Source organism: Manacus vitellinus, unplaced genomic scaffold, assembly GCF_001715985.3.
Source record: "Manacus vitellinus isolate BGI_N305 unplaced genomic scaffold, ASM171598v3 scaffold_14_pilon, whole genome shotgun sequence".
Lineage (NCBI taxonomy): Eukaryota > Metazoa > Chordata > Aves > Passeriformes > Pipridae > Manacus > Manacus vitellinus.
This window is the reverse complement of record NW_021939063.1, coordinates 14,278,218-14,306,086: the sequence shown is the minus strand read 5'-3', so window position 1 is coordinate 14,306,086 and position 27,869 is coordinate 14,278,218. Positions and strand designations below refer to the sequence as shown.

At 36.8% G+C, this 27,869-nt stretch overlaps 1 protein-coding gene across 1 annotated transcript in view; it reads left to right on the top strand.

Annotated features, from left to right (window-relative positions):
* CACNA1D (calcium voltage-gated channel subunit alpha1 D) overlaps positions 1-27,869 on the top strand; it is a 176,061-nt gene that overhangs the window by 55,421 nt on the left and 92,771 nt on the right. The window contains exons 4-7 of the mRNA XM_029958237.1: positions 11,933-12,072; positions 15,819-15,961; positions 17,353-17,505; positions 18,479-18,675. Of these exons, the coding sequence (XP_029814097.1) occupies positions 11,933-12,072; positions 15,819-15,961; positions 17,353-17,505; positions 18,479-18,675 (633 nt within the window). The remainder of the gene's footprint in view (positions 1-11,932; positions 12,073-15,818; positions 15,962-17,352; positions 17,506-18,478; positions 18,676-27,869) is intronic.

The following is a 27,869-nucleotide window of genomic DNA, read 5'->3' as shown; positions in this document are numbered from 1 at the left end:
AGGCAGTCAGATTCCCTTAAATCCTGTGTTTGGTTTTGGGCCCCTCACTTCAAAAGGGAGATTGAGGTGCCTGGAGTGTGTCCAGAGAAAGGCAACAAAGCTGATGAAGGGTCTAAAAAATCCTGTGAGGAGCAACTGATGTTGTTTAGCCTGGAGAAAAGGAGTCTCTGAGGGACCTTATCACTCCATACAACAACCTGAGAGGAGATTGTTCTCCTCTGTCATGTCTCAGAAGAAAGGACAATAGGAAATGGCCTTATAATTGTACCAGGGAAGGTTCAAATTGGGTATAAAAAAAAAAAAAATCACTGAAAGAAGGGTCAGGCATTAGAACAGGCTGCCCAGGGTGGTGATGGAATCACCGTCTCTGCAAGTGTTCAAGAATTCTCTGGATGTGGCACTTGGGGATATGGTTGAGGTGTGGTTGTGGTGGTGGTGAGTTGATGGTTGAACCAGATGATCTTGAAGGTCTCTTCCAACCTTGATGATTCTGTCATTTTTGGTAAATGTATGTTAAATTCTGTGCATGGAAGTGAAAGAGAGGAAAAATTAATTTTTTGGGTTTGGCTCTTGGTCTCTGTGATTTTTATCTGGTTAATATAACAGGTTTTCTCTTGCCTACTTGAGAGTAGTAGAGACTTCGGTTCTTAAGAGGAAAAAGCCTAATATTTCCAATAGAGAGATAACAGCTCATTTCATGTAATTACTTTCAAGAATATAGTTTTAAAATATCCTTTAGGGCCTGTCCCACTGAATAGTTGGGAGAAAAGTCACAGGGATTATGACATTCTAAATCATCTGTAAAGCAGTTTTATGGGTGGAGAAAAATCAGGTGTTGGTATTCTCAAACTGTCTTATAATGATAATGGAAATGAACTTGAAACAGTGACAGAATACTGAATATATTGATGTGGACAGCGAGTTCTCTGGAAATCAAAACTGATATTCCAGATAAGGGAATAAATTAAAACAGGCTTAGATGCAGTTCAGATGGGAATAATAACAAAATAATCTTCCTGATCAAATGTTCTGTTTGCAGAAGCGGAAAATGAAATAAGACGTTCGAAACTTAAATACATCCCCTGGGATGCCAAATGGTATGGGAATGAGAGGAAGGAAATGATTTTGTGTTGCAACTTTGAAATTATAAAGATGCACTTAGAGGCGTTTGCAGACTCTGGAATTGTAATTGTAGCAGGCACTGGAGGGACCCTAAATAATGTTCTTAACATTCCACAGGGTAGCATGAAAACAGATTCATCTGTAGAGAAGACAGAAATTTGGCTTCAGGGCAAGCAGACTCGTGTCTTCCCTTCTATCAGAAGTGGAAGGTTTTTACCAGTAAGGTTTGATCTGCAGATCACAGGAAGTGAACAAAACTTTTTTTTTTTCCCCTTTATTCAGTTTTGCTTTTACTGTGGCAGGTTTTCCTGATACCTTAGCAATGTATATCAGTAGTATTTCAAAATTAGTGCATTTAGTGTTACTTCGGTTGAACACTTTTCTATCATGAGTAGAAGGAAGAAAAGAGTAAGGCTTCATAGTGGTGCTATTACTAGAACTATAAGCTAAATATTTTAATTTTTTAAATGAATTTTCAGAAGAGTCTTGTACCTGAACATGGCGGAAATTAAAGCAGGTGTATGAAATTAAAGGTATATATGAAGTTAAAGCATGGGTCTTGTTTGTGGACTGGGTACAAATCAGTGGTTTAGCTGTGCTATGTTTGAATTTTTCTTGGAGCTCCTCTATGCTTATGAAGAGCTATTCCACTTCTTAGTATCTCTCCATGTGCTCTCTTTGCAATGGAGCAAAGGACTTCTGTTGAACACTGTCATGGCAGAAGAGCACGTTTCTCCTTGTTTTTTTCTCTACAAATCTGCATTTTCCTTGTTATGGAACAGCCAGAGCAATCTGACCCTCAGATGTGTAATGAAAATGTCTCCATGTTCATTGAGCCCTCTGTTCAAGTTGGAAGAACTATAGAAATCTTCCCTTTCACAGTTATCCAAATACTTAATGGGCACACAAAATGGGAATCTCCCTGCATTTTATTGCTGCAGGGAAATATCAGTTTCTACAGCCACATGAAATTTTGCATATCTGGAATTTCCTATAAGACATTCTTTCAAAACAAAGTCTTTTGTCAGTGGAAAAGCTTTGATTTTTCGCTGTTGAATAAAATTTTTATTACATAGACACTTCAACCATTTGGTTGAAAAACAACCACAGGAGAAGAAAAAGTACTAGGAAGAATTTGTTCAGCAAACTGAGACAATCAAGGATAAAGTTGTGCTTTAACATTTTTATGGCTATTGTAGACCATTCTCCTGTCAGTTTGGATAAATACATGTTTTTGGTTCCTTACATTGCTGTTCTGAACAATGTCTACGAGGAGTGTTCCATCCTGCCTGCTCCTTCAGTGGAAAATGTATTTCATTGGCATCGTTGCTGTCGACACTTCTGTAGTTTATGACTCCTAATGCTCTGGCAGGTTGTCTGCTCATAAATAATGCAGTCTTCCTAGATTTTTTTTCAGTGGTTTTTAGTGCAATTTTACCCACTAAAAAATAGAGTAAATGAAAGTGTATCTGTGGAGTTAAGAAATTCTTTCTAGAAGAAAATAATTCCAAAGAGATAATAACAACATGTGGCATGTTGTTCCCAGAAAGGCATTAGATATTTCACACTGAAACTTATTTACCAAGTGTACCTTCTCCTCAGTATAGAGTTGTCATATCTACATCATATCATCTGATGTTAGGATGTATTAAACAAGAAAGTAGGAACTCCATACAGATTTCTCTGATCAAATTTCTTAACGTTGTTACTGATATAAGGGATTCACATCCTCTAGTACTTCTAAAAGCCCTTGTTGTTGTTTTTTTCTTTATAATACTTTAATTCTGTAGCCAGTCCTGATACAGAAGACCCAGCCCTGGTCCTAGCAGTTGACTGCTCTCCAAAAGCAGAGGGCTGAAGAAAATGTTCTCAGTCTTGCTGGTTTTCAAGGGGCAATAGTAAGACCACAAGTGTAGGATATTGGTTGGCCACTGGTCCAGGGCTCTGTCATTTAAAACCTGAGCAGGATGATTAGAAAACCTCCAATAAAATAACAGGCCTAACCATGCACTCCCTTTGTATTCCCCTCAAAGTCAGACCAGGACATAGAGTAGGTGTGGTGTGTTTGAGGTTTTGAAAGCCTTACTCATGAGGATTTTTTAAACCTTTTCCACGGCAATAAAAACCAACTAGACAAAAAAACCCCCCAAACAAACCCTACTAAACTAAATTATTTATCCTTATATAATGGAAGTTTCTACTCTACTAGAAGTATTTAGAAAAACAAACTGTCCCATTGGGTCGATTTTTAACAAATCATTGCATAGTTTTTAGTCTGACAAAAGCAGAGAGCTACTGTAGTCATATATCTGACAGATTAATGAGTAAAGTATTGTGATGAAACTGCTCTATCAGATTTGCCCAGTTCTTTTGTAATGAAAGTGAAAATTAGATTTGCAATCAGATGAATAAATCTTGGGCAAAAAACACCTACTCAAAGAATGTCATTGTTCTGTTTCTTGGCTGACACTGTCAGTGCAGAACAGAACTACAAACCCAATCTGTTCTCCATATTGTTTTAATTATTTTTTTTTTCCAGAAAGTCCTTGACATTCTTGAAAAACAGCACTGGATCATTACAGAGCTGTCAATGAGTACCTAGCCCACAGAAATGTTAGCTGAGCACAAAGTGACCATAACTGATGTGAGGGCCACTCCTATGTACTAGAGAACTGTATTGGTCAAAGAAGGAAGTGCACAGGTTGGAAAACTAGGAAACTATTGGAAAGTAACATAGGAAAAGTGGATATGTTTAAATCTAGGCTATTGCAGCATCACCTGAATCGGTTGGCTAAGTGTTTATGAGAGTTTTTAAAAGAATTTATAAACAGTATCTATGTTTTTGAAGTCTGATTAGCCAAAAAAAAAGTGGGAAAAGCTCTCACAGGAGTATTATTTTTTCTTATATGTTTTGTAGTGAAATGCTGAACTGCACTAATTATAGTTTGATTTGATTGGTGAGATTTTGGTCTGGAGTTTTTCTGTTTGAAGGAAAAACAATTTATTTTGACTTTTGGAGTTGGTTTGGTTTTGCTTGTTTGTTTTCTAACTACTTTGCCCTTGTTTTTTTGTTTCTCCCTAAATGTTCTGGAAAGTCTATATTTACAAAACACTCATGGAACATAAAAAATAGACTTGTTACTAGTCTTGTAACATCTGAAAGTTTTCCAAGCTCCAATGTATATGTAAAAAAAAAAATATTCCATAGAGGATTTACTGCTGTCATTGCTCATGTGTGTTCTCTACTCATGAGTTTCTGCATGGTCACAGTGAATTTATAGGGATTAAAATATTCTCTTGATTTCTGAATTCTCAGAACTTGAAGATGTTGACGAAACTCCATGATACCTAGTAATATTCTCACCCCTTGGTTTTTAGCTAAAACCTACTGTCTTATAAATAAATAAAACTGCTAGCAAGTAACAAAATATGTTTAATGTTAATGCCGTTTTATGACTAGATGCAGGTTTAATTCATCACTTGACACTGACTCTAGTCAACTGCGTAAGGTAAAATTATGAGACAATGTGCCACTACACCCAAATATTCTATTCTACTTTCTTTATTGTGCTGACCTTATTTTTTCTGAATATCATGAATTAGAGGGTGGCAGAAAGGCACCCAAGTAAATTGGATTCTGTTCTAGTTATAATCTTTATTGCTCTCTTGGCCTGCTCTCAGATTCTTTGGCACTGTGCTCAGTCTTCAATAGGAGTTGTATGGATTTAGTGCTGGAGCTCTTGTGTCACCACCTGCCAGCGTTTCTCCAGCTTGCCTTCCACACCTTGCAAGTGTGCAGTCAGTGCAGAGTGATTAGTTCATTTTCCCTTGGTTGATGAATTTTAAGTACATGGTAAATTTGTGGTGGGTCTGTTAGAGTTTTAGTAGTTTGAGTAAATTTTCAAAATCACAGCATTTATTATCTCATTCCTCCAGAACAATAAGCAACAGAAAGGTTATCTGTGTCTCTGTAAGGGAGTGTAAATAGTGGATTTAATAATGTGCATACAGAATGGATGTCTGCTGTTTTCACTTAGCTGTTATTCAGCAAAATTCTGTATTACCTGTCAGAGAGTAGAGTTCTGCCTAAATATAACATAGGAGAAAACATAGGAAAGAACTTTGGATTTTTTTTCTGTTTAATGCTATGATCAGAAAATTCTTACTTAATATGTACTAAATAGAACTTGTACATGAACAAAACCAGCATGAATCCACACAGATGCCTAGTAATTGATGTGAAAATTTGTCATTTGGATGCAATGTTTTTCTGTACAAACTCTTATTTACGTAACAGAGGTGTTGACATTGTTATTGTGTTACTTGCAAAGTAAAGTGGAAAATACATGATTAGGAATATGGTAAGCAATCACACTCAAAGATGAAATGCAGGTCTACTGTGCATTAAGAAGAAGTGATTGCAGGAACTAATGAAAGAAGTTATCACAGTGTTTAAACATGATCTGCTTATTCATCTAGCACTGGCTACCAGAGTCTGTCAGATGAAAGTAAAGGCATTACTGGTACCTGAAACTGTCTTTGAAGGTTGAGATACTATTTCAGTGATGTAAGTTGTTAAAATGCTCCTTCAGACTACATTGATTAAAAAAAAAAACAAACCAACTTTAAGAAACTTAATTGCACTTAATTTTAATTACAGCTCAGCGTAATGCTGGCACATACATTTTTTTGTTTGCTGTGCTCAGTATTTGAGTTGTTTTATTGCACGTTCTTTTTTGCGAACACAAATGCCTGCTTGAGATCTGGAGAATGGAACTGTTGTTAATTGGGGCTATACCAAGTGATTGTCACTTCACAGTTCAAAAAAGTTGAAAAGATTTTGCGTCCTCTTTGGAAACAGTGGAAATTCTGAGAGCGAGATTTGTTGTGTGGCAGTGGTACCAGGAATGTGAAATCCCTTTGGTTTTATATAGAACTGTTGTAAGAATGTTTATGCTGTGCAACACCTGCTAAATATGGAGTTTGCATTTGGTTTTGACTTTCGAGTCTCAACCTTGCCATCAGATGTCCCAAACTGCCAGAGCATCTGGATCAGCAGTAATATGATGGTGTCCTATAAAGAGACTGGAGATATTTCTGGGCCTAATGCCAAATTCCTGCCCAGACTTGCCCTGGATTTTGCATGCATTCAATGTATTCAGACATAAAAGGGTCTCACGTACTTGAAATGTCACGTGCACTTGAAGTATGGAAATAATGTCTGTTAGCCCACGTCTGTGTTAAAAAAGTGTAGGGATGGGCACGTGGTTCTATTTTCTGAAGTTGCTGCAGAGCACTGTCAGGAAGCGAAGCTGCACTTCCAAGTGCAGACATCTGACATAGCTGAGACCAGTAGTTGCATTCCCTCTGGTGGATCAGGACTGCTCAGGAAGGTACAGTGTGATTTAATTGGATTGATCAGAACACAAATCCTTAAAATACTGTTTCTAGAACTCTCCCTCCCTTGTTTGTTATGTATCTAAAGACAGTTAATCCAATTGTTCTCACCAAATTGTTGAGTGATAAATAATTCCAATTCTTCTCATAAATGGAGAATAATTTACACATCTATTCTTGAAAGTAAATTACTTTGTTTCTGTTTTTAAAGTTGATGAAATTAAACTAGGCATATGGATTTCTTTTTAACAGGTATATGGATTCCATGTTTGTTTCATTTTCTATATTGGGAAACTATTATAACACTTTTCACATGTGGGAATAAATAGGTTTACTTTCCTTTTTTTTTTTTTCATTCTTACTGCAGTGCAGGTCACAGATGATTTTCATGGGAATAAAGGTACACAAGGTGAAAAATTAAATAATTATGTTTTAAAATTCAGAACTCAGTTACTTTTCTGTCTTACAGATGCTACGTTTTCCCAGTGGCAGAACTTGACAGAATGGCTGTTTGTCAAAAAGATAAACAGCTTTATATGTTGTTGAGACATTGGTCATGCAACTTATTAAATACCTCATGATTGATTCTTTTTTTTTTTTTGTTCTCAAATTAATGATGTCGAAGTATCTTGTGTTATGTCTAAACTTTGTAAAGTTTATCAGTTTACTTTGCTTAAAGGGAGCCACTTTTTCTGCTAAGCAGGTTTTTACTCTGACACAGGTGTATTACTCTGGATGCAAAAATGTATTTTCTCAGTTAAGAAATAATTGCCATCTCTGATGCCAAGGGAATAGAAATTAATATGGGAAGACTTAATTACATAGCAGAATAGATTACAGTTTTGCAAATTAATTACTTATTATTTTGAAACAATTATTTTGTGAAGCATCTTAAGTTAAACGCAGAGTTGTAGTGCATCACCTTATGACATGTAACAGTAGCTTTGCATATTTCTTTCAGAGATTTTGAAAATATGGAGATAAATGATGACTAATGTACACCATCTGGCCAGGGTGGGGGGAAAAAAGATTTCCTGAGCAACAGGGTTTCTGCTAAGCTGATTTACTTAAAATAAGAAAGCAAATGCTTTATTTTATTTTTTTTTTTTTTTTGAGAAAATGAAATTCTAATGATTTCGCCTAAACTTCCTGGGAAAGAGTAGCCTTTGTTTTGTATTCCATGATCAATATTAAAGTGGAGCTCACTGGGCTCCATCAGAAAGGAACTGTATCTCACCAGTCCTGTTGCATCATATATTCAGAAAAAGATTGCTGAGACTTGAAGATTTTGAGCAACATTAACAAAAGTGTTAGACAGCCTTGCAGGAATCAGCTGCCTGTGAGGAGAGGTGACCCAGCTTTGTGTGGTATCAAGCCAGTGAACAAGCAACTATAAATCTATACAACGTTAGGATTAGATCCTTTGTAATGCAGACATATTGTTGTGCTTCACATCTTCTCTAGGTTTACAGCTGTCAGTTTTTTCTGATAATTTTGTGGTGCAATATAGAACCAAAAGCAATAATAGATGTTAGAAATTATTTCTTCTTTAATCTGTGCAGTTTCTTAGAACCAAACAACCTTCTCAGTTTCTTTTAATACAGTTTTTGTTGTGCAGGTACTCAGTCTTATGTATTTCTTTTTTTTTTTTTTTTTTTTTTTTGTTGTCTTCTTTCTCAGTGTTTCTACTTCCACTTTTAATGCAACAAAGTATTCACTTAAAGATCTCAACTAATTTGAACAAAATAATAAGCGTAGGGATTTCTCCACTGTGAAGAAAATAAAGCAGATAAATGTGTGTATCACAACCTGCTAGAAGTGCAGCCTTCAGTCTGTATTTTGAATTTATCTTTTACTGTTTTATATTTATTTTTACCTAGCAACCCCACTTCTACAAATCTTCCAGTAATACTGAAAATGATGTGATGGATGAAATTTCATTTACTCTTGAGTAATAGTTGCTTAAGCTCTGGACATACAAGATGATGTGTGGCCTGCAGATGTATCAGGGTTGCAGAGGTAAAAAAATTGATGTCCATGGTGACTGGCAAGAAATTACCCAAGTGTGAGAAGGGACTGCCAGAACCTTCCTGAGTGTGAGCAGGTTGTTAACTTTGCAGTTCGTGTGAGAACATCTGTTGGCTGCCTGCTTATTAAAGAGCCAAACAGTCTGTAAGGAAAGCACAACCTGTACTTGGAATATTGTTAACTATAGGACCAAGTTATTCATCTAGCCTCTGTGAGAGACACAAGTTGTTATTTAGAAAAAAAAATCAAAAAATTGAGTGTGTGAGAGCATCAAAGGAAGGAAAAATGAAACACTGAAAAAATAATAGTCCTCTTTGGTTGTAGATGTATAGCTGTATAGAAATATCTGTGTTCCTTTTCTCAAGGTTTTCAAGGAACTGTGGCTCTGGGATTGCCCAGTGGCTGCTTTTACAAAGCATCTTTTTATTGTGCCATTGGTTACATTAATAGCATTGTCCCCGATTCTATCTTGTGCCCATTATGAATATGTATTTCTAGGGGCAAAATCTGGAATCATTCACATATGTGCTTTACAACAGGGAACAAGGATGGAAGGAAACATTTCTGTTCTTCAGAAAGGAAGGAAAACTTTCCCAGTGTTCAAAGTTGTGTGAAATGTGGAGCTTTTAGATGTTGAATGCACAGTGGGTGCAGGCAGTCATACATGCCCTGAATCTATCCCTACTTTTCCCTGTGATCATGGAAGAATTATTAGAATCATATCAGAATGACAGAAGTTACACAACTGTTACCTGGGAGAGACCTTTGGAAGTTACCTTTTCCTTTGGCTCCTAGCAGGACTGTTGCCAGCATTAGATCAGCTCAGCTGTACCATTGCATAGCTGCATCTTCAAAACTTCCTGCTTTAAACCTGCATGTTCCCATTCTGCCCTACCTTTCTGATAAAGAAACTTTCTTAATGTACTGTGAACCTCCAAACTTGCATCTTATGACTGTGTCTCCATATTTTCCCATATGCTGATAGTTATCATTTGGCTTCATAGTCTTTGTATCCCCCTCGTACTGGTTGTAGTCTGCTGTTAACTCTTCTCTTGGGGTCCTCTGGATGGAGAGGAGATTCTCCTTGCTGGAGAGGAAACATTTCCTTTTCTGGAACCTACACTCTCAACACTCATTTTGAACTAAGAGACCCAAAACTGTAGAAGTGTTGCAGCCTCACAGCACTCAGTAGAGATGCATCACAATTTCCCTCTGTCTGTTCACCATGCTGTTCCTAATACAACCCAGTATGGAATTTGTTTTACAATGAGTACATATTTAACTTGATGCCCACTGTGACTTCCAGGTCCTTTCTCAGCCCATATTGGTGTGGGATTATTTAACCTAAGGTGCAACACTTCACATTTTTTCCTTGGTGAGAGTCATGTGGCTTCTGTTGGTGCAGCTGTCAAGGTTTCTTGTGGTCCATCTGGCAAGTGACACACACTGACCTTAAACCCACCAGTCAGCTTAAAAATGAGATTGTCCTACCTTCCATGTGGATTTATTAGAATGTTTGCAATACTGTTTAGGAAATAAGAAACACTCCTGCTTCCATAAAAGAAATGAAATAAACAGAAACAAGACCAATATTACCTTTTAAAAATGGATGGTAAGTGATAGGGTAGAGTTGTTTGGATTTGAACTGTCCCATTAAAATGAACTGCAGGGGTATGTGACCATTAGGCAGGTTACACTGGCATCAGGACTGGTGTGTAGCCCAAAGAGCTGAAGAGCATTAGAACATTGTTTGAGGGGGAACTGCAAAAGGCAAAGATGCTTTTTAGGATGGAAGCTGGTAGGCTAATGGATGGAATTAAATTACATGTTTGCCTATAAAATAGGACACTGGACATGGTGACCCAGGAGGCCCCATCCAGTCCTGTATCCTGTGTTCTTTTTAAGTAAAGAAGCTATTGCCATCTTGTATATGTGAAACATATATCTTTTGTCTCACTTTTTCTCTTACTACTATGGTTTTGATATATATTTTGCCCACAGCAAATGCCAACTATAATATTTTTGTCTTCCTTATGTTGTCTTACATTATTTGTCATTCTATATCCAAGCTGCAGACTTAGTTATATGCAGGGAGACAAAAATAGCTGTTATTGTGGAATGTGTACATGGTAGGATTTGCTTGTATTGAAGCATTTTTTGAGTATGTTTCTCAGGAATGCTGATAATCCATATTATTGTAATCTCTGTGGTGCTCTCTAGCTAAAGAGGTTTGATGGATTTTGGTGCACAAGCCATTCACATTTCTTCTATCAGGCCACTTCACCCTTGTTAAGCAGTAGTTGTTGTAGCTGACTGGTGATAAATTGATGGGTAAATGGAAGAGACAATTTTAAAGGCAATATTAGGAAGCTTGAGGAGAAGGAGGATGTCCATCAGTGTCACTGTACTGGAAGATCCCATACAAAATGTAAGGTAGCTGAGGAGAAGCTGCCTTGGGTGAAGTGTTACAGTGTTCATATACCAGTATTATGTCTGAAGGTAAGAAGAACAGACATCTTAACTGATCTCTTTTGGTAGCAGTGACTTCTACCATTTATCCAAATCAAGTATACTAATACTGTAGAGAGAAGAAGCCCCCAAAATATTACCTAGTTAGCTAGGAAAAGAGATTCAATAGTTCTGCTCAAAGTAAGAATGTTGGTAAAATGCAGAAACAAACAACATTTAAAAAAAATTTAAACAAATATGAAGTTGGAGCCTCAATGATACAAGGTGGTGACACAGTACCTTAAAACTTCTTCGAGCATAATGGGGTGATTTAAAGAAACTGTGGTGATGTGGAAGAAAGAATAAGTCAAAGTAAGCTTTTACATTAAGATGAAAAAGTTGTAAGACAGTTTAAAATTAAGTGAACACTCTGTTAAACAACTTAAAACTTTTTGAATATCCTTAGTGTGGGATAATGGCGTCTTAACCTTCCTTATTAGGTAGAACTCTGTAGGTCCTAATTAAATAAAGGTTGATATAATGAATACTAAGTATACCACTGCTTGTCTTCTGAGGGTATTTCCAGGGCCCTGTTCTACAGCATTTTCTGGTTTTAATGAATGCAGAGAATCCTATTGACCTGAATGGGACTATTTGCTTAAGCCAAAGGTACAGTATGCTTCCATGTTTGCAGAAACAGAGCTGTTTTTTTTCTCACAGAGTGTGAAAACAAGAAAATCTCATGCAATTATATAATTATAACCTTGTCAGTACAGTTATCATTAAGTGTTATGCAAACAAAACCTGTAAAATAAACTGCCATGGAGGTATCTCCTTAGTCCTGATCAATACAACTCACCTTCTTACTGCAAATTTGAACTAGTGAAAAGCTGTAACATTGCATTGTCTTTTATTGTACTTTTTTTGTCTTCTACAGGAAAAAGTAGAATATGCCTTCCTGATAATTTTTACAGTTGAAACATTTTTGAAGATTATAGCGTATGGATTATTATTACACCCTAATGCATATGTTAGAAATGGATGGAATTTATTGGATTTTGTAATAGTAATAGTAGGGTAAGTAACTTATCTTTCATCATACAAATATTTTAAATTTTCTTTACAGGGAGGTAGATACAGGGCTGTTTGGTGGTGAGTAGCAGCCTCTGCTTGATTTCTGTTCCTGTGGAGCAAAAGAATGAACTAAGTGAAAAATTTTAAGAAAGTCCTAAAAGTTTTCTATGCTGTCTGTACCTGTAGGCTGCATTGCATGATCAGCTTTATAGTGCAAGTTCCCAGAGAATTCTGAGTTCTGACAAAGATTTTTCCACAGTAGTCTTTCAGAATATTTTTCTATCTGATTTTTCAAGGTAAATGGATGTCTTTCCATATGGTGAAAGTTGATCTGTTGATTACATTATTTCATTTATTTGTTTAACTCTGTGCTGTGATCGTGTGGAGATATCTATTTTACAAAGACCTCTGGGAGAACCCACATGTTTCAAAGTAAAGAGTGGTCAGGGAGACAAAACTTGAGTGATTCCTTGACATTTGCAAAATCTGCGGGAACTTGACTTTGTTTTGGGATGTTGCATGTCAGGCCCCAGATACATTTATGACTTTGGTTTGCCTGAGGTAGAATGTCTGCTAAGAATTACCCTGTGCACCTTGCTATACCAGGAAGCCCTGGAGAGTTTGTTCTTTGCCTCAGAGCTTGGGCCTTACACAGGTTACAGAAGAGAGGAGAGTGGAACATCCCACATTTATGTTGTGTAGCTGCTTATGATGAATAACTTTTGTGTCAGGACTTCATGTCCATGGTTGTTCTAGTTCATTGGATCCTACCTTCAGCTGCCTGGGGAATGAATCTTGAGACAGATATTCACTACTTTCCTAAATATTGTGGAGATTATATTAAAAATGTTTTTTTTCAGTACTTTAAATTCTGCTTATTGAAAATATTAATTATCTAGAACATGGAGAACATCATCCGTTGTATAACCCTGTATGTTGTTACTGGCTTGCAAAGGCAGCCTTGGTGTGCATTGTGCAGTTTTAATTTCAGTTTTAAATTCAAACTGTATCAAAGGTTGTGTGTAATTGAAAGGGCCCAGAAATTAGAGTGTGTGCTGCTCTTTACTTGTGTCATTACAGTAAGGAAAAAGAAGAAGATGCAAAGTAAAAGAATTTGTAGTAAAGCATCGTTTAAATTTGGGCAAGTGCTATGAATGTATGAGTGCCAGATTTGTAACTATTTGATTCTGAGATGCTAAATGTTACTGAGAAGATTGTATTTGGGCCAGTTGCTTGGCATTCAGGGAGTTTTGGTCCGGGACTAAAATTTGTGTATAAATAGATTCCTTCATCAGGTCAGGTCATTCTCAACAGATTGGCCTCTGTGCCTGAAGGGGAAGCTTGGTGGGCAGGTGTGGAGACTGTCACACATGAGTTTTGTTCTCTTGCCAAGCAGTCACTTGAATAGACCTCTTCCCTTTTGTCAAGTGACCACAGAGTTACAGTAACCTTGGAGCAGTCTAATTAACATGACCTCTATCTTTGGCTGTGTCCTAAATACATGATAACTAAAAAATTTTCCATTAACTCATAAAACACTCATTATTGGAGGCTAAATGTAGTTAGGTCAAATGCTCACACTGAATCCATGGAAAATATGAATAAAAAAGGACTACAAGTTATCAAATACCTAAAATATCACACAAAGATTGTCCTAGCTCAAAACCAAAATTTTTGGAATATAAACTATTGTATAGGTTGTCAGCAGCCTACATGTAAGGCAAGGTGGACCTTTCATAACATGTCAGGCACTGGCAAAACTGCAAGCGATGTTTTTGTTCTTTAAAGAGCACAGCCTACATGATTAAGCAAGCATGAGTCCCATTTATTTAATTAATATGTAAAAGCCCAGTGAAAAATTGATTTTCATATATAACCCAAGGTGGATGTGGAATCACTTCTGGATCTGATTCTGTTTGATTGGCTTCAATGTGAAATTTCATTAGGTATTTTAATAGCTCTGAAAGAGCTACCATGATGTCCTATATTGAATGTATTGAAATTTCCTTCATGTGCTTTCTCAGCAGAAACTGTAACAGTCCAAGTGCATTAATCTTAATTATACCCAAAGAAATCTCTACAAGCAAAAGGGAAACATGTATAGAGACTTTTTCCCAAATCAAATCTGGCATTTAAACTTTGGTAAACTGTAGAGGATTGAAAATGTAACTTTCAGTAAAGGAGATCAATATTTCTCTGCCTTGGTGGCTTTATAGGAATGAGAAATGTCCTGATTTCAGCTGGACAACATAAAGAGACAGAGCTGTAGACATAGCTGCAATATAGATATAGCTGTAAGCACAGCATGAATTACTTTGAGTGGTCTACTACTTGCCTACCTGCTATCTCACCTAGTTTCCATTGATTTCTGTTAAAGAATGAGGTCCTGGTAGAGAAAGTTTTCATAGCATCTCCTGTGCCTGTAGCCCTTTAACTTTCTGAGTGTTGTGTGAACTGACAGGCTGAAAGCAGGTTCTCTGAATTCAGAACTTGATTCAGAAGTCTTTTTAATGTCTGCTTTGAAAGCATAAATAGTCACTTTTGAAATCATTGAGGTAGCTTGTGTTCCCGGAATTATGCTTCTATTAAATTATGGGACTGAATCAGGACCTGAAATACTAAATGTCTGGATTTGGTTATAGCAGTATGTAGGTTGCTGATGTTCATTCCATCATCAGTAGAGTCTTTGTGGCTGGGTTTTGTTCTGGAGGAGAATGGGGTGGACCAGGGCTGGGTATTGACTGATATGGGTCAATTGCTGACTGGGGGGAAGGTAAAGTGTCCAATATTCTGGTTTAGGCAACCTATTAATATGTGATTTCAAGCAACTATCCAGCATGAGAGAGCTGTTAACCAGAGTTATGAAAACTTTTCATGACCAAAGTAAACCCCTGCACATTTCAGGCATTTTCTACAAGTGTAAAACACTTCTTAGGGTTACAAGACTCTACTAACTTGATAATCCTTTCAGGAGCAGTGCAGTTTTACAACTACTGAGCTACAGACTCTGCAAAGGATAACATAGTTTGTGTGGTCCAGCTGCAGTCTAGAAAACCACCCATCTGAAGTGGAGCTCCAAACTAAAACCAACCTGAGCTTAATTTGTATTTCAAGCATTTGCATCACTTTAAATTGCTGCTAGAAGTGGGGAAAAAAATAAAACTCTCATCTTCCAAACTGTTCTAATGATCCCTAGTTCATTCCTGCAGGGAAAAATTACAATATAATAAATGAGCCATCTGGGAATATATTTATCCTCAGAGGTATTATGTGTAAGAAAAGAAATCTTTGTGGTGTTATTAGTTGTTACGCTCTGTTTTTAATATATTCAGTTTCTGCTGACTATATAGAATATTGGAACTGCAGTGTCACTTGGAATTCATATATTCCACCAAAATTAGACTAGATGGTTTTTAGCTATTATCTGTTTCTTCTTCTAAAGAGAAGATTAATTCTTCAAAAGTTACAGTTAAAATGTTTGAACCAAAGTAGCAAAGTAGCTTCATTGATTTAAAAGTAGCACGTTGCATATACAAGAGGAATGCTACATTACTGTGTGATCCTTGTTCTCTAGAGGGATTATAAACTCTTGCACTTCCTGACTCTTCCTGCCATGATTTAATGTGTAAATATACCTCTCATTTTGACATCTGAACAACTTTTCAGAACTGTCTGCAGTTCAAGTAATTTCCAGAGTAATTGCATGGTAAATGGATAGTGATGACCTTACCTTTCCTCTAATTTTCTAGATTATTTAGTGTAATATTGGAACAATTAACCAAAGAAACAGACGGTGGCAGCCACTCGGGTGGCAAACCTGGTGGCTTTGATGTCAAAGCCCTAAGAGCCTTTCGTGTACTGCGACCTCTCCGGCTTGTATCAGGAGTGCCCAGTAAGCTCTTTTCCATTTAATTCCATGGGAATGAATACTGCAACTGCTCTGATTATTTCACTTTCTTGTTCTAGGCACTAACAGAAATGAGAGGACAAAAATCTCAACTCTATACTGTCTGGTTGTGTGTATAAAGTGAATTTCAAGATGACTGATACCCTTTTCCAAGTTGAACAAGGGATTGTGAATTCAGTCAGTGTATGATCTTCTTACACAGTTCAATAAGCAGATGGGGAATACGCTTCCTTTTTAGGAGCTTTATATAAAAGGAAATTACGTGTTAAAATGCTAAAACACCAGAAAATAAAATTCAGATTTTTTTTCAATTCTAAAAGCCTGCAGGTCTGAAAGTGTAGGTGGTCCTAAATTGGTTTATATGTTGGTAAGTGTATGCCAAAGCACATTACACATTTTGTCTTTCCTGCCCCCTCCAGTGCACATGAATGCCTTCTGTTTATCTCAGTAGACCTAACAGATAAATTAGGAAACTTAAAAAGTAGAACAAAATGGTTTAAAGAAAACCATTGAATTTTCTGATATTTCCCCTTTTCTTTTAATACATTATTAATTATTGAAGCTATTTGGGCTGAATACAAGATTCATGGCTTATGATTCAGCTCTTTCCAAGAGATTCAGCAGAAGAAAGCTGATTCTGTGTTTATTCTATCATGGTCTGTTACATGGAAATGATCATGATTTTGCATATTTGGCAAAAGGACTTCAGTGAGGATAGAAGCAACCTATGGAATGTCAGAAAGGAAGTCTATTAAATTAAAAATGAGGCATTATTTTATTCTCATTGGTACCGTGGCAGCTTCATTAGTCTGGGATTCACTTGTTTTGGTAAAGCCAAAATTTGGATAAATATTTGATTGAGAAAAAGAAAACGAAGTAGTTCTGAAAGTGATAGGAGAGAGAAATGATATGAGTAAGTTTGTTCAGAGTAAAAACGTGTTTTCCCAGTTAACTATATTTTTCTCTCCAGACCAAAAATACAGTTCTGCAATTGGCTGAGTGTACATTTTCTCAGGACTTGCCACAAAGTTGTGGTTGTTGCACAGAACTTGTTAAAGGTCATATGAAATGACCTGTAGCCCAACACTGACTACAGACCCTTTCTTTTTAGAAAACCATAGATTCTTGTGACACATTTCAAGCACTTCCTTCTGTGACATAACAGAGGAAATAATTGGTCAGAAAGTTTTAGATTCTTTTGAAGCTTTTTGTTACAGGAACATTTTGTGGTTCTGGGCAGTAGAATTTTTTAAAAAAAGTTATCTCTGCATGTCTGTTTCAATAATGTCTAATAATATGTAATTATAGAAAGTTTGGTAGTGTGAGACATAGAAATATGGCTTATATCTTATAACCTCATTTTTTTTCCCTTTTAGGTTTACAAGTTGTCCTGAACTCCATTATAAAAGCCATGGTCCCCCTCCTCCATATTGCCCTTTTGGTATTGTTTGTAATCATAATCTATGCTATTATAGGATTGGAACTTTTTATTGGAAAAATGCACAAATCTTGTTTTCTTATTGATTCAGGTAAGTCATGAAACTGTTGTCTAAAATAAGGGTTTAATTATGTTTTCTTCCAAATCTGTGGGATTTCAGTTTGAAATGGAACCAGGGGCCAAAGCACTAAAACTTCTGTAACCCCAATTTACACTGTGGTTTATAATTTTAGGAAGAGTGCATTCAGTGGAAAAAAACCCAACAAACCAACACCAAAACCACAAAAAAATCAAACAACTTAGACTAGAACATGCCCTGAGTAGGTTTTCATTTCTGATATGTGTAGTTTAAATGTCAGTAATGAAAATAATAAGAGTGACTATGTACAAGGCATAATTTATTGGCTTTTTTCTCATCTCTGATTGCTGAAAAGGTACCTAATCCTCTTTCAGGGAAGACAGACTTTACCAAGTTCATAATTTGTCAGTGTTTCTCCTTCAAGATTGTGGCAGTGTGGTAAGAAGTGCTGTTCTGAAATGAGTAAAGAAAGAAAACAGTGTTCTCCATCCAGGTGAAATGATGAAATGGAGGTGTGTGTTGGTGGAGAATTTTGAACGAGTGAAACCTCATGAGGGAGAGATCTTACCTGGTGGCTAAGGGTGCATTTCTATCAGCTAAGTAATGAAGATGATGTGTAGGAATTAGATCTCTTTTTCTTAATGGTCCTCGTGTTGGCACGAAGTGGCAGAAAGTGAAGTAACAGCAATGGAAAGGAAAGAAAAAAATTAGCCTGAGGAGCTTCTACGAAATGATGTATTATTACATGCTTCTTTCCACTGCTTAATTACTCAGGCTCTTGTATACATTGTTTTGATTAAGTTATTTTGTGGTTGTAAGGCCCAGATGAGAGAGACTCAAAGCTCGAAAGCTCCCACATGTTGCATTTCTCAGCTTGAAATCTGGATTTATGTTACAGCAGGGTTTCTTCATGCAAGGGGTTAACTCATAAAAAATTGAGAACTCAAAGCTGTGATTTTTTTTATTTTTTTTGATCAATTTTCAGATATACTAGTTGAAGAAGATCCAGCACCTTGTGCATTCTCAGGGAATGGACGTCAGTGTGTCATGAATGGCACTGAATGTAAGGGTGGATGGGTTGGACCGAACGGAGGCATAACCAATTTTGATAACTTTGCATTTGCCATGTTGACTGTGTTCCAGTGCATAACCATGGAAGGCTGGACGGATGTGTTGTACTGGGTAAGTTCATAAATCACTGAGCTTGCTTTGCTTTGAGAATTGAGAATTGTGTTTTGCAATGCCGTCATCAGGAGGTCTGGATGAGTTTTGCAGAAGACAAACTCAGCTGCATATTCTTTCCAGTCACACATGTTACTGGACTCCTCAGGCTAAAAAGATATTTTAAAACCAAATTTTTTCATTGCTTATTTGAGGGTTTTTTTTGCCTATTCCATTTGGATAAATGTAATACTACATTCATGTCCTTTGGACTAGCCTTTTTTCATGTGAGCCTACAGATATTAAGTATGTCTTCAGTGATTAAGTTTAAGAGCTCTCTTTTTGCAATATTTCTGCAGAATTTTTCCCAATGTTAACATAAATTAGAACAAAGCATGCTCTCAACTGTCATTGCTTGCCATGGGGACTGCAAACCATTTGTTAACCATTCAGAAACAACAAATTACAAGAGCCATGACCCTGATGTCATCTCCATAGAAGCAGCAAAAGGTATTCAAAAATGTAACTGTGTGAATTCCCACCTTTAAATGCTACTTTGACATAAGGTATGGTACCTCCACAGTCTTGCAACATAAATGAAGTCAGGTGGACACAGACTGAGAAACTGAAGATTTATTTAGTCCTGATTTTCCCAATGAGAACACACAGATTTTTTTAAAGGAGTAGTCCCCTAAATATACAGATAGAAATTTCTCTGCTTAACCCCATTGCAGTCTAAAGGACACTACATTCTTTTGTGAATCTTTAAGCATCTAAATATCTGATGTGAGTGATTTGTCCAGGGTCATTCAGGAAGCCCCTGACAGCACCTTCCAGGTGCTGAACATCAGTGAGAATATGCTGTACTACTTGGTACTCTGCAGTAAGTCTTTGTGGCAATTAGGACCTTATAACTAATACAACTCTAACCATTCAAAGGTTGGAAAATATTTATGGAAGGAAAGTGATTACTAGTAAGGATCACTGTTAGCAAGCTGTTAAAAGTGGATGAGATCTGCAGATGTATTTTACTGGAACTATACTCCAGGTGATGTTGCTACCAGCAGCTCACATGGTGAATTTGTTACTTTGTCTGGCCAAGTGGAACTATTTACTGTTATTATCTGTTGTGGGGTACTGGATGCATTTAAGAATCTAGTATTACCCAGTGAATGAACACATAATTTTATGTAGTCATTTGTTGCAAATCAAGGTAAAACAAGCTGTTGCTAAAACATTTAACATCAGTGTAATTTCAGATAAAATATGTGATACTGGAGTACAGAATACGGAGATGTTTTAAGATAATGTTACTGTTTAAGATAATTAATGGACATTCTTTTAGGATGGAAAGACAAAAAAAGGCAAATATGAATATCTGCTTCCACTGTCTTACCAGAGATAAAAAACCAAATTGTAAGAAAAGAATACTACAAGAAGCTAAGGCAGCCATTTTAGCTCAACGTGCATGGGTTTTGTGGATTGCTTTTTACTTGGAAATCTGTTGATGATACACAGACTGAATCAGTTTTACACAAAACAAACAAATAAAACCAAACCCATAAATATCAGAAACTGCACAACATTCTAATTTCCATTCAGTCACTGTGTGAACAGTGAAATAAATTCTGTGGGCTTATCTTGCGAGCAGGTGTAATGTGAGGGGGTGAAATATGTGCAATATTTTGCATCGTGTTCTGTGGCATTCTGTTAGCAAGGATGACAGCTGAAAATGACAGCTTCCAATAGCACTCCCTGGCACAGCTCGTTATCACCTGGTTAACGACAGTAAACTTGGTTTAAAAATTCTCCAAGCACCAATAATGATTTTTCCCTGAGGCATATCTATTATAAGTTGAGGCCTTGATCCTGCTACTGCTGGGAACCCTTCAGATTATGGTGACTCACATGGGCATCCTGCTGCTCACCAGTTTGCATCTGAATCCCATATGTCCTACTGTTTTTTAGAGAGTTCATCTGGCCACTTTTTTCTTTCTAACTTACTTGCAACTCACTGGATAGCAGATATTACATATTCCATCCACAAGAAATATGACTCCTTAGTGCCAACAGTTAGACTTGGGAGGTGAAGGGGTGTAGTGTCCTCGTTTTCACCAGCCAGTGCAGCCTGTATGTTCCCAAACTGTACAGTATGTTTGTGGCTGCACACCTGTGTGCCTTCTCCATTTATACCAGGACTCTGTTTATTCCCAGTCACAGTCCTTTCTGTTTGCTCTTGAGCCCTAACTGAAGGCTCATGTTATTAGTTTTGGACTCCAGTGCAGTCCTTGTTATTGGCCAAGTGGCAGCTTTTGTGTGCCCAGGTTTTTAATGCTCTGGCTCCCATTCTAAAGCTGAGACCATAGTACTCTTTGCCTCACTTTCAATTTATGCTAGCAAGCTCTCAAGAATTACAAAAATTTGAGTCTGCATTTGCATATCTGGCTCTAGATTTTTCCCGTCTTTGAAGCATCTAGATGTATAGTCTATTAATGGCAAACACGGATTTTGTAAATTGGTTTTTATTTTTAGCTGTTTCACTCGCTATGTAGGAACACAGATAATGAGCAGTGATACTTGCCAGCAAAACCCTCAATTTTCCCATGAGTACCAAAATTATCACATTTAATTCTTTTTGTTTTCACCATAGTGAAGTTATCTTTAGTTACTACACTCAAATAATCCACGCTGACACTACCATAACTTGAATGAGAGATGGGCAGGGCCTCTGAGAAACCACCTTAATGGGATGGGCTGCCAGCACAGTTGATTCAATGATGAAGCAACTGTATTAGTGGCTACTGAATTTTCCTAGCTCAATGTTATGGAGAGATGTTGCATTACCAAGTCAAATATTAACAGCTCCTCAGTTCTCTGATGCCAGCTAGCACTGTTCAGATTGATCTGGAGACTTTTTGAGATTGAAGAACTCAAGCTGAAATTGCTGAATACATTGATGTCTTAAATGGTTTTGCCTATTAATACACATACTGATATGTTAACAAGATATTCTCTCAAGGATTCACGTTTAAAATACTCAGTTCATTACTTGAAATGTCTAAGCAGTCTCCAATATATCTAAAACTTGCATAAGGTTTAAGGAAAGGGATGTCAGGTTTTTTTAATATAGCCTTTACTGATACTTTTTAAAACTGCCTGTTACTAGTTTTTGCTAATAACATATATTATCATCAAAGAAATACTTCATTCATAATTCCTCTGCATTTATAACAAAAAAAGTGTGCACTTATGAATCTGTTTCTTGCTTTAGAAAGCTTTATATACTTCAGTATATTCTCTGAAGCATCTTAGGACATCTGAAGAAAATCCATCAGTTCTGTAACACAGCCTGTTTAGGCTACACAGCACTTTTGCATGTGTCTATATGCCATTTTGCATAAGTGTCTACACAGCCATTGCATTAATGTTACTGGAAGTAACCTATCAAGATGAAAAAGACTGTATCAGTAACTGTATTTCCTTATACAAGTACAAGAACTGTGGCTTCCTTACCGGTTTCTCAATAGTACCAGGCACTTTTCTTTATTATGCATGAGCTAAAAGGTAGAAAATCACTCTATATTTATTTTCTAACTAGGTGGGAATTAGAAAAAAGTATAACTCCCACATAAACCTATGTATAGAAAAAGAAAATAATTACAATAATAAAACAAAGCAGTCTATTAATTTTTTTCAGAATGTTAATCAGATGATGAGGAACTCAATCTTTTTGATTGAGATCTTTTTAGAATGCTCCTAGTTCAAGAATCTTTAAGGAGAGCTTACTCAGAAGTATTATAAGGGGATATAGTGTACTTGAAACCAGGCGATGTGCAGCAAAGATTTTTCCTGAACACAGGGAAGTGTTTTACAAATACATCTCACAAGAAATCCCTTGGCTCATGCACAAAATGTGTTATTAAGCTATAAACAAAAAGCTGCAAAATATGAAGTGTTATCAAAACTGTCATCAGAGTGCTGAGGAGTCTCATAAAAAATACTTTTCAAAAAATGCAACCAGCAGTTAAATAATCAATAACATTCTAGGACTTTAAATTGGATGATTTAATAAGCTAATGGGAATCAACTGCTGAGGGTGACTTAAGCCATATTAGTCCCACTCCACCTGCAGAAAGGGCAGGCATGTTGCTGATCCAAATAATACTTGTCAGGAATGAATTTCATCTTATTGCCAGAGAGAAGTCAAAGAATGCTTGACAGCTTTTTTCCCCTTTGTAAATCAGTTGCAAATATTCAGCAATGTTAAAAATTGTGAAGAAAAATCGCAGAAAATACTTATTTCTTCCTTTTTTTTGTTACATACCTATGGACAGCTTGATGCTTCTCTGTTAGCATCGCTCAGCACCACTCTCAGGTCATCTAAGGGAGACTCTTCAGTGGAACAAGTCAGCTCATCCCCAAAGGCATTGATGTGCTGCATGCTCAGTGCTCCCAGCCTTCGATGACTACATAGCCAGAAATTTAACACATGATGTACAGCTGGAGAAAGAGTGATAGAAATTTGGATGGCAGCATTAGTATATTGCATAAATCTCGCTGAAGAGCCAGGGACAGCAGGCAGAATTTTTTCAGTTTGAGTGTTAATTACTTCAATCCAGTTTCATGTTAAAATCTAGCTTAACTCCTCTGCCTTTAAGGTAATGATTTGAACTAATTACCCTTTTATGCTCTCTAGGTATAAAAAGCTCCGAATCAACCCATTTTAGATTGCAAAGAGAGAGAACTTAATCTCAGAGAGAAAAGGGAATGATCAAATTCAGACATGCAAACAGAGCTACCATCCCAAGGAATAATATACATATTAAGAGTTTGAATTAGGATCAGAGAGGATGATAATATAGTGTAATTTCTTTCCAATTAGCATCTTAACACAGACCCCACATGAGGAGGATTTTAAACAACCTAACAGGGAAATATCTTTCCCATGAAGTGAACTTGATTGACTTTGACAAGTTATCTTGTATCTCAGTCTTAGCTGACTGCTGACCTGAACTGCAGTCAAAGCGTGGAACTAATTTCTTGTCACAGATCATTGCAAATACTAAAAAGAACGTATTATTTCTCCCCAGAAATTTTAAGTAAAAATGGGTAGAAACTGGATTAGAAATAGTCTGGAATTCAGGTAGTGCTAAGAATTCCACTAGTGGAATAGCTAGAGTTTCTTCCAAAAACTTTGCCATGAGAAGAAAACCATTATTTTACAAGCATCGTCGTTCCCAGTCTGTCCCAGGATAACAGTTTAGTAAATAAATTCAGACCTCCCTTGAGTATTCAGGTTTTGGTCATTATTACTACATAAACTAAGGAAACAGTTGTACATCATATAACTGAACAGCGTATGCTGTTCTTGCATTTTGTTGTGTCCAGCAAATGGGGAATATTAAATACATCCAATTGTTATATAATCTTGTATAGGTGGCATAGCAAATACCAAATGGGTGTTTAGTACCTGTCACCAAACTGGATATTATTATTTTGTTCATTTTAATACATGATAGCTAAATATTTAAAAAGTAAACACACTGTTCATTATATTAGTTACTCAATTCCAATAGTTTTTGAGCCCTTGGATTTAACAAATCAAATCAGTGCATAGGGTGTATAAATTTCTTTTGTGAAGTTAGCTTGGGCAATATAGATAAATAGGTAGAAGCACTCACAAAAATTGTTAATCCTAAATTAACAAGCTGAAACTCATGAAGGAATCAAACACTTGCATTTTTTTTTATACCCATTTTGTTAAGCCTGGTAGAGTCTTCAGCAACAAACCTTCTCTGAGTTACTCTTTTGTAGAGGTCGTACTGGTAGTACTCTTGATTTTTGTTATGGTGGTGTCCCTCTGCTCTGCAGTTTCTACCTGGCATAGGTATCTGAAAAAGGACATAATTTCTTACCAGTCACGTTTGACATCAAGGCTTTCCTTGGAACAATTACTTGATTTCTGCCCACTCCCTCCTCCTAGTTAGACAGTAAGCTGATTAATGGAATGCCACTCAGGAATTAGCTAAAATAGCATTATATGGAATATGAAGTATCTGAATGAAAAAGACCTGCATCCAAACGAATTTCTGAACAGTCTTAGTAAAATTTTACAATCACATTTTAAAGAATAAATGCCTCATGTGAGTACCAAATTTTTACGTTTCATTTGCTAAGTATGGATAAAAACAACAGAAGGAAGATATTGAGGTCTGTTCAGATAGAGCAAAGGAAATTAATAAAACTGAAGCAGTCTTACAAGTTGAGGTTTAACTTAACAGGATGACTTATGAGTCCATGTGCAACTGTAGCACAATTTACCTACAGAAGACGGAGGCCAAATTTAAGAGGTGATTAAGCAAGTCTGAGCTTCTCTAGGCACTGTGGCAACTTCTCTAAGGGATCTGTTTCTCTTTATGCCTGCCTTGGTGCCTGAGCCATGGAATTCTGATTTTCCAGTTGTTGCTGAGCTGAAATGCTTACCAAAGCAGTGGGCTTGGTGCACGTCCCACCCCAGTGCACCTCTGCTTGGTTCAGTGTCAGCATCACAGCAAAGATATGAGCCTGGCCAACCAGGAAAATGTCAGAGAAATCTGTGCTTTGACTCCAGAACCCAGATAAGATTGGATACAAAATTTACATGCTTTTACAAACCAACCTTGGAGGCTGCTGTGCTTCAAGCACAGCCTGTTCTAAGTCAGCTTTTAGTTGACTCCACTTCAGTCAAGAATATCTCAGGACAAAACCTTTGAAGCCAGGGGGCTTTGAAAAACTGTCTGGTGTGCTCTACACTAAGTAGAATAAATAGCCTGATCTGAGGTTTTGTGAACCTCCATTGTGCGCTTTGAAGAATGCAGGGTTAGTCCCACTTCACAAAATGCAGATTTCTGAAGGATTTTTACACCTGTCAAGAGACTGAGTCTGTCAGTCTTAACAATTTGTGAGGTGATTTGGTAGATTATAGGTAGCAATAAGTAAACCCAGCAGTTATGTGTTTGTTGGAATGTTACGAAAAGAGGAAGGTAAAGTTGAAACCTAAGGAAGTTAAGAAACCTAAAATATTTAAGAGAGTTTGAAACATTGTGGAAAAAAATTCAAAATAGGTTCATGCATCAGCACATTGTATCTGTAATGGTACAAATGCAGAATTAGAGGTGTTACTGCATTGCTTTATTATTATCCCCAGCCAAGGCTTACATAAATGAATATATACAAAGAGTTTGCAGCAGTTTTCAGTGAAAGAATACCAGGTGTACAGAAAAGTAAGACCTTGATTTGCATACAATTGCGTGTGGGGATTTTACTCACAATTACCACAGATAGGGATAAATGAGATTTTAATGACTCCTAATTGATGTTTTAGATTGGAGTGTGCCATTTGCTGCTGTGTAGCTTTAAGTGTTATGTCTGCTGTAAATTTGACTTTCTCCCCATTTCACTTGAGAGTCTTGGTCTCTGATCACTTATGCTATGTTGTAATGGTAGTTGACTCCAGCTACAGCACAGCTAACAAGATAATTCACTCCAAGTGCCAGATGAGCCAGTTTCAGACTGTACCAAGTTTGTCCTATCAGCCCAAGATAATTCTTCAAGACTGCAGACTTATACCCACAAATATATACACAGAAAATGTAAAGAACCAAGTGGACAATGCATAGTAAACATCTACTGTTATGGTCAAACAGAATTAAGGGGCATGAAAAATACTTTGTCCTTCCTATAATCCATCATCTCATCTGTCCTCTGGTTGGTGTGGTGGATAAACTAATTAGAACAGAAATTCAAACAGTAAGATTGGATCTGTAAAAAGGCACAAAGAAGAGCAAGAAGGATGGTACTTGGTGGTGTCCTTACAATAGGTGCTATGAAGGCTAAAAGCCTCATGGCCTCAAAAAGAGCCAGAACAAGTCCATTGAGAGCCATTAAATATGACACCTCCTTTGGTTATTGTGCATCCCTGAGCCACAGAGCGGGGAGTCTGGCAAGATGTTTCACTGAGGATTTGAGGTGTGGTGTCTCCTTCAATTCCTGGTGTTACTTTAACATCATTCAAGGGCTTTTGTTGCTTGTATTTCTTAGTTGCAGCTTCTAGTACATTTGGAATTTGTCTTTAACTCCTTATTCTGCACTTTGTGTGAAAAGTCAGCATTAATCCTTTCAATCTTGTTGCTGAGGATGGAGATTTTCCTGTTCTCATATATTAACCAAGTTCTGTCTCAGTCTTTAATCAGAAGGCAAATCGACTCCTTTAATCTTTCTTTAATTGGAAGTTATGGAAAATGCCATTTGACATGCATGAAATAAGCAGCAAAGTTTTCCAAAAGGAAAGGACTTCTTTTTATACTTTGATCTCTGGTATTAATGCAATCTGAAATATTTCTTCATGAATAGAAATTACGACACATTACTTGAATAGAGTTTAATTGTATCTAGAATTAAATGATAAAGTTGTTGAGTACTGCTGTTTCAGGCTGTTCTTTTTAAGAATTCAATCTTAGGTTAGTACCAAGGTGTTCTACTAGGTTCAGGTGTTCCTGAATTATGGAATGCTTTTGAATTAGCTCAGCACCTGCCCCAAATGAAAACTTTCTTCTAGTATTGGTTAGCTGCAGTTGCCAATTTTTACTTCACAAGACATTAGTCCTGGATAGATGAGCCTAAAACATTGGGCTTAAAATGAAACCACATAAATGAAAAGGAATTTTTTTATGCGTTACACACTATAAAGTGAAGGGAGGAAATATAAATCACAGTTGCCCCTGCTGACAGAGCAGGAGAATTTGAGCTTCAGTCCTGAGTTACTGAGTTAGCACAATGCCTGGCTGCTTGAATATGTCCTCTTTGTGAGCAAAAACAGAGTATGAAGTTGTATTGCAGTGATTTCCAGAGCTCTGTTTTCTCAAAGTAAAATTGCAAATATTAATGTTTAGAGTTTTTCAAAAAGACACATAGGAAGCAAATGTTATCAACACCAGATGAATTTGTCTTCACACTGGCGACTTGCAAACAACTGCTGATGGAATAATTTAGTTAGATGCACAATGCATTTGTATGTATTTGAAATTTAATTAAAACGTTTACTCTGATCAGTTATTGCTGGAAAAACACTTTGCCTGTATGGTATGAGCCGTGTCTGTTAACATGAAATTGAAGCTAATGATCCCAGCCTTTCTGAATGGCTGTAATCCTTCAACTTCCTATCAACTTCTCCAAAA